The sequence below is a fragment of the Poeciliopsis prolifica genome, unplaced genomic scaffold (assembly GCF_027474105.1).
Source record: "Poeciliopsis prolifica strain line A6 unplaced genomic scaffold, Auburn_PproV2 SCAFFOLD013, whole genome shotgun sequence".
In the NCBI taxonomy this organism is placed as follows: Eukaryota; Metazoa; Chordata; class Actinopteri; order Cyprinodontiformes; family Poeciliidae; genus Poeciliopsis; species Poeciliopsis prolifica.
The window spans coordinates 13,146,601-13,152,600 of NW_026562388.1; the positions used below are offsets into that span (position 1 = coordinate 13,146,601).

Below are 6,000 nucleotides of genomic sequence, written 5' to 3' on the forward strand. Positions count from 1 at the left end.
GTAAAGCAAATGCATTTCAGCCTTACTCCCAGTGAGCCAACACACCCCCCCACACACACACCCCCACACGCACACACACTTGCATGCAAACAAGGGCAACAATTAGAGCAGCATATGTTTTCCAAGCGATGTGAAATTAGTGCAGTAGGTCAAGAAAACAAGGTTTCATTAAATAAATACACTAGAATAAAAAAGCACAATTAGTATCATCTCTGTTTTTGGTGTGTGTGTCTACGGTATCTTTAAATCAGTCAGAAAAACAAATAGATTAGTTTCTGTTAAAGAAAATAAAGACTGTATAAATAATTTCAAGGTTGGAGTTACAGTGCATATGTCTGCAGTAAGGGGAATCCCTGGTTGACTAAACTGAAGTGAAAGGAAAGATATTTCCCTTAGTGAAAGATTAAGCACCTCTTTAAACACATATTCGTTGTAGGCCGACTGTGAAAGTTCACTTGTCAAAAGCGTGATGAGTACATCACATATCTGCGACAGATGAGAAAAAGGTCTTCCCAGCTACTGAGAGTATTAAATAGAATAATAAGTATTTACCACATCTCATTGTCTCAGTTGAAAAGTTTATACACTGCAAATGAGCTCTTAATAATAAAACATCTATTGTTAATGTTTCAAGATAGGATAGAGTTACGTTTAGGGTTAATATCTCTGAGAATATTAACTGTAAAATCTTTATTCTGTTTTTGTGTGTCTGCAGGTGGCAGAGATGAGCCCTCCAACTACATATGTACCACCTGTAAGCAGCCTTTCCCCAGCGCCTGGTTCCTGCTGCAGCATGCCCAGAACACTCACGGCATTCGCATCTATCTGGAATCCAACCCCTCCAGCACAGCCCTCACCCCTCGACTCACCATGCCGCCGCCCATGGGCAATGACTCCATCCCACAGTCCCCACTCACCAGCTTCCTGGGGGAAAACAATCCCTTCCACCTGCTGAGGATGACAGGGCCTTTACTCAGAGAACCACCCCCAGGCTTTGTGGAGAACCGTCTCCCTAACACCCCACCGTTTGTCAGCCCACCTCCCCGTCATCACCTGGACCCCCATCGGCTGGAACGCCTTAGCGCCGAGGAAATGGGCCTCATCTCACAGCACCCCAGTGCCTTTGAGAGGGTGATGCGGCTTACGCCGATGGCCATGGAGTCCCAGTCCATGGATTTTTCCCGGCGGTTACGTGAACTGGCAGGGAACACAAACAGCACTACGCCACCACTTTCCCCCAGTAGGCCCAACCCTATGCATCGACTGCTAAACCCCAATCCCTTTCAACAAGGCCCTAAATCTCCCTTTCTGAGCACCCCTCCTTTGCCACCCATGCCCCCAAACAGCACCACCCCTCCCCAGACGCAGAACAAGATCAAGTCCTGTGAGTTTTGTGGTAAGACGTTCAAGTTCCAGAGCAACTTGGTGGTGCACCGGCGGAGCCATACTGGAGAAAAACCATACAAGTGCCAGCTGTGTGACCATGCCTGCTCTCAGGCGAGCAAGCTGAAACGCCACATGAAGACGCACATGCACAAGGCTGGATCCATGACGGGACGCTCAGACGATGGCCTTTCAACCACGAGCTCCCCAGAACCAGGCACCAGTGATATCACTGGGGAGGGCATTAAAAATCGTGATGGAGATTTCCAGGGGGAGGGTAATGAGGAAGAGGAGGAGGAAGAGGAAGAAGAGGAACTGGAGAATGAGAGTCGACCAGAATCAAACTTCAGTATGGAGTCTGAGTTCTACAGGAACAGGGAAAATGGTTCTAAGCCTCCTTCGGAAGAAAAGACATCTCTCTCCCTTGACAAAATGGTAGATGGTGGAGCGCTCAATTCCATTCAGCAGTATAATAATTTGATAGTTGACAATCGTAAAAGGATGCCCTTCTCCAAAAGGGGATCTGATGGCCAGCGGGACACTGGGGACGAGGATTCTGTGGCTGGAGAGATGGACCACCACCAGCAGGAAGAGCGGACAACCATTAATGGCCGGAATTGTGGCTCCGGTGACTCTTTCTCAGGCTTGTTCCCTCGAAAGCCCACCCCCATCACCAGCCCCGCTCTCTCCAACTCCTCAAACAAGAGGATCAAGATTGAGAAGGACTTGGACATTCCCCAGGCACCACATATCCCTTCTGAGAATGTGTACTCCCAGTGGTTGGTGGGCTATGCTGCTTCTCGCCACTTCATCAAAGACCCTTTCTTAGGCTTCACTGACTCCAGACAATCGCCCTTTGCCACCTCCTCAGAGCACTCATCGGAAAACGGCAGCCTGCGCTTCTCGACACCTCCAGGAGACCTGCTGGACGGCGGTCTATCCGGCCGCAGCGGCACCGCCAGCGGGGGCAGCACACCTCATTTAGGTGGAGGCCCTGGTCCGGGTCGACCGAGCTCCAAGGATGGGAGGAGATGCGACACCTGTGAATACTGTGGCAAGGTGTTCAAGAACTGCAGCAACCTGACGGTGCACCGGCGTAGTCACACCGGAGAAAGGCCCTACAAGTGTGAGCTGTGCAACTATGCATGCGCCCAGAGCTCCAAGCTCACCCGCCACATGAAGACACACGGCCAGCTTGGTAAGGAGGTCTACCGCTGTGACATTTGCCAAATGCCCTTCAGTGTGTACAGCACTCTGGAGAAACACATGAAAAAGTGGCATGGAGAACATTTGATGACCAGTGAGGTCAAAATCGAACAAGCAGAGAGAGTCTAAAACACGTTTTCATGCTCTGCACCATTCTCCTTGGACTCTAAAAAAAGGACAACAAATTAAGGGGGTAGCTGGATACTTTTGTATTGATTTTAGTTTAACTTTGTGTTTTTGATTAAAAAACTGCCAACTGAGAAAAAAAAAAAAAAAACGAGATCTTAACAACTGAAGCTGTCTAAACTGCCTCATTTGGCATTCATTTTTAAACAATCAGTCTGATGAGTTTTAAATATGTGGAGCCTTTAACTGTGCAATAATTTCTGTATTTATTGGATTTTGTATTTTGGCACGTACAGGTACATTTTTTTTTTTTTTTTACTGTTGTTTAAGTTTGCATTTTTTTTATCCCACATGACATCCTGAGAGTCTCTTCAGCAAACCAAACAGAAAATTAAAAAAAAAATAAAAATTAGGCTCTTTGTTTTTCGGACACAGCTTGTAGGAAATTGTACATTAAAATAATTGTTTTAATATCTTGAAAAGAAGCAAAATTCAATCTTCAATTTCAGAGTCAACTGCGGATGCGAGATTTAATTTATTTTGCGTGACGATGATATGCGGACAACAATCCTTTTTGGCATTGTAGCATGAAATGACTGTAAACCATTTCAATATAATTGGATATGTAGCACTGAGTGTCATAACAAATAGTAAATGTCAAACGAAAGAAGATCCCAAGATTCATAAACCCTTAACCTAACCAGCCTGAGGAAACAGGTTCTCGACATGACAGCTGCTGAATCCTACAATTCTACAACTTACTAGTTTCCCCTCGAACCTCTTTTTATCACATTAAACACCTCTGCATTATATTTTTCACCAAGCCTCATGATTTGTAGGTGTTATCATTAGTTGTCGAGCATGAAGCCATGATGAGTCTGCAGAGAGAGAGAGATACATAGGGCAGAGAAACAGAAAGAGCACATAGACATCTCAGGGTAAAATATAACGACTCAATTATTATTTTTATTTTTTACCCGCTTGTTCTTATGCTGCCTTTCAAACCATTTCATCTACATCATATTAGAAATTTCGACATTTAAAATTTTTTGGCTAACATAGTCAAATTTAATTTATTCTAAGGGATTAGGTATGTAAAGAAAATTAAGTAGATGTCTGTAATGAAACTATTTAAAGCTGACAAATATTGAGAATCAACAACATTTTACTAGAAGTTTGCAGAGCAACATTTTACTAAAATTAAAATGATTTAAATGTTCTTCATCACATTGGGATGTTTTGAATTTCCAGTCCATTTGTTTGCTTTAAGCCAACTTCATAGTTGCACTTTTATGAAAAATAAACAAATCGCATTTATTTCAAATGCTGACCGTTCTCAGAAACAAACCGGCACTTTATGATTTATCCATCCAATGCACACGAACAAAACAGCTAAGTGGGAAAAAGGGTGTGGAGCTTGGGATCTCCTGATGCTGGAGTGCCACAATTGTTAGGCTTAGCTTTCCCAAAGCTGGCACTATAAAAATGTAATAACTGAATAATGGGAGTAATTAGAATATTAATTTATTCTGGATATTTTATGTACTGCCATTCAATTTGACTTGAGTGTGCCTTGAATTGTGATCTTCCTATTTATTGTCTGAGACAAATGTAACGCTTTCCCTGAAGCATCAAATTTGAACCAAGACAAATTTACTGTAAAGTGAAATCTGACACTCAAACAGATAAAAAATAAATAAATAAATCAGCAGGAAATTATGAGTTTAAGTTTAGCATTAGCAAATTACCCAGCACAATAATAATAATGTGTCTGTGTGTATATATATATGTATGCATATGTACATATAAATGCACAACCTTTATGAATATATATAGATCTATATCAAATTCCACACAGACAAGGACACAAGTCTGTCCCGAAACCGGATCGTCAGGAAGTGAATAAAAACCTCACAAAAACTGGAGAAAAATCAGGAAAAACAGAAACTAGAACAGAATTTAGTGCACTCTGTCTGGAAGAAGTTTACAGTATTGATACAAGGGTTAAAATACATTTTTTGTGTATGTAAATCTCTTTTTCTTTATTAGTTTTGCTTCAAAACTTTTGAGTTTTACTTCTTCATTGCTTCTCATTTTTCTTGACGGGTTTTGGTATATATATAAATATATATGAATATATATGACATTTTTCTGGTTTACTGTAAAAGTATAACAGTATTTGTAAAATTGGAGAATGCTGGGGCATTTTACAGAACTATAAAAAAAATGCTGTTTTTTTTTTAAATCTTTTATTTTACAGTCCAATTTAAATTGTGGGTCTCTGAAACTGTTTTTTGTCAATGTAACTGTAAAAGTCCTGAGTTTTAGTAGCTTTTTTTCTGGCTTGGGTGTAAAGAAATAAAAAATAAATGAGCGAAAAACAAGCCTGGGCTAAGATGAACTCGGTGATGGAAGTTTTTGGGAGCGTCGGTTCTGGTTTTCAGGAAGAATCACAGAGAATCCTGACCTGTATCTATTTTTATTCTTCTGGAATGGATTATTCTTCATGGATGGTTTGAATTACATGTGTAGGCGCTTGCTGTCGTTCCTAAAGAGCTTGTCTTTTTTTAACCTGTAGGCTGTGTGCATCCTTTGTGAATGAATAGGGGTGACTTTCTGACCAATCCGAATCACGGGCTGCCACAATCTGTTTGTCCAAACAGAACCTGATCAATTTGTACTGTTGTACTGAATCATGTTGTACAGAATGGGATCAAATAAAGGTTGTTAAACAGCCTTTTAGTGACAAAAAACACACCTTGATGTTTTGGTTGTACATAGTTTTTTCTATGACTACTCTGTTTTTCTTTGGTTTGTCCTTTCTGTTTGTGATTTCTGACCGGCACTGGCAGTGGCCTGGATGTGGAAGGCTGGGGGTTCTCCATGTCAGTTTCCAGGCCTCAGCATGAGAACAGAGCACAAATACAAGATGTTACAAACGTCCATCTCACTTGTCTGCTTCATTTTTTAAATTCTTCAAGATGATTTGACAGAAGATAGTAAGAATATTACTTTTGCAAGGAAATATTTACTGCTGAACAACTGGGAGACGGAAACCACAGCAGCAAAAACACCTGCTAATGGAGGTGGGTAGGCTAGATTCATAACATCTCTCTAAAGAGATGTATTCATGCTGTCAATTCAAAATCAACCCCTCATACTTTCTATTTTGTCAAATTGCCCATGAGGTCTACATTTAATTGTATCAGCAGTTTTGTCTCTTCAATTTACATACAGATCTCAGATTTTAACAACAATAATTTTATTTATTGTTTCTGAAATGTC

The 6,000-nt window shown here is 41.1% G+C and overlaps 1 protein-coding gene across 1 annotated transcript in view; it reads left to right on the plus strand.

Moving 5' to 3' along the window:
- Positions 1–5,658, plus strand: part of bcl11ba (BCL11 transcription factor B a) — a 39,080-nt gene extending 33,422 nt beyond the window's left edge. Inside the window, exon 3 of the mRNA XM_055038959.1 lies at positions 716–5,658. Within this exon, the coding sequence (XP_054894934.1) occupies positions 716–2,718 (2,003 nt within the window). The 3' untranslated portion in view covers positions 2,719–5,658. The remainder of the gene's footprint in view (positions 1–715) is intronic.
- The last annotated feature ends 342 nt before the right edge of the window (positions 5,659–6,000 follow it).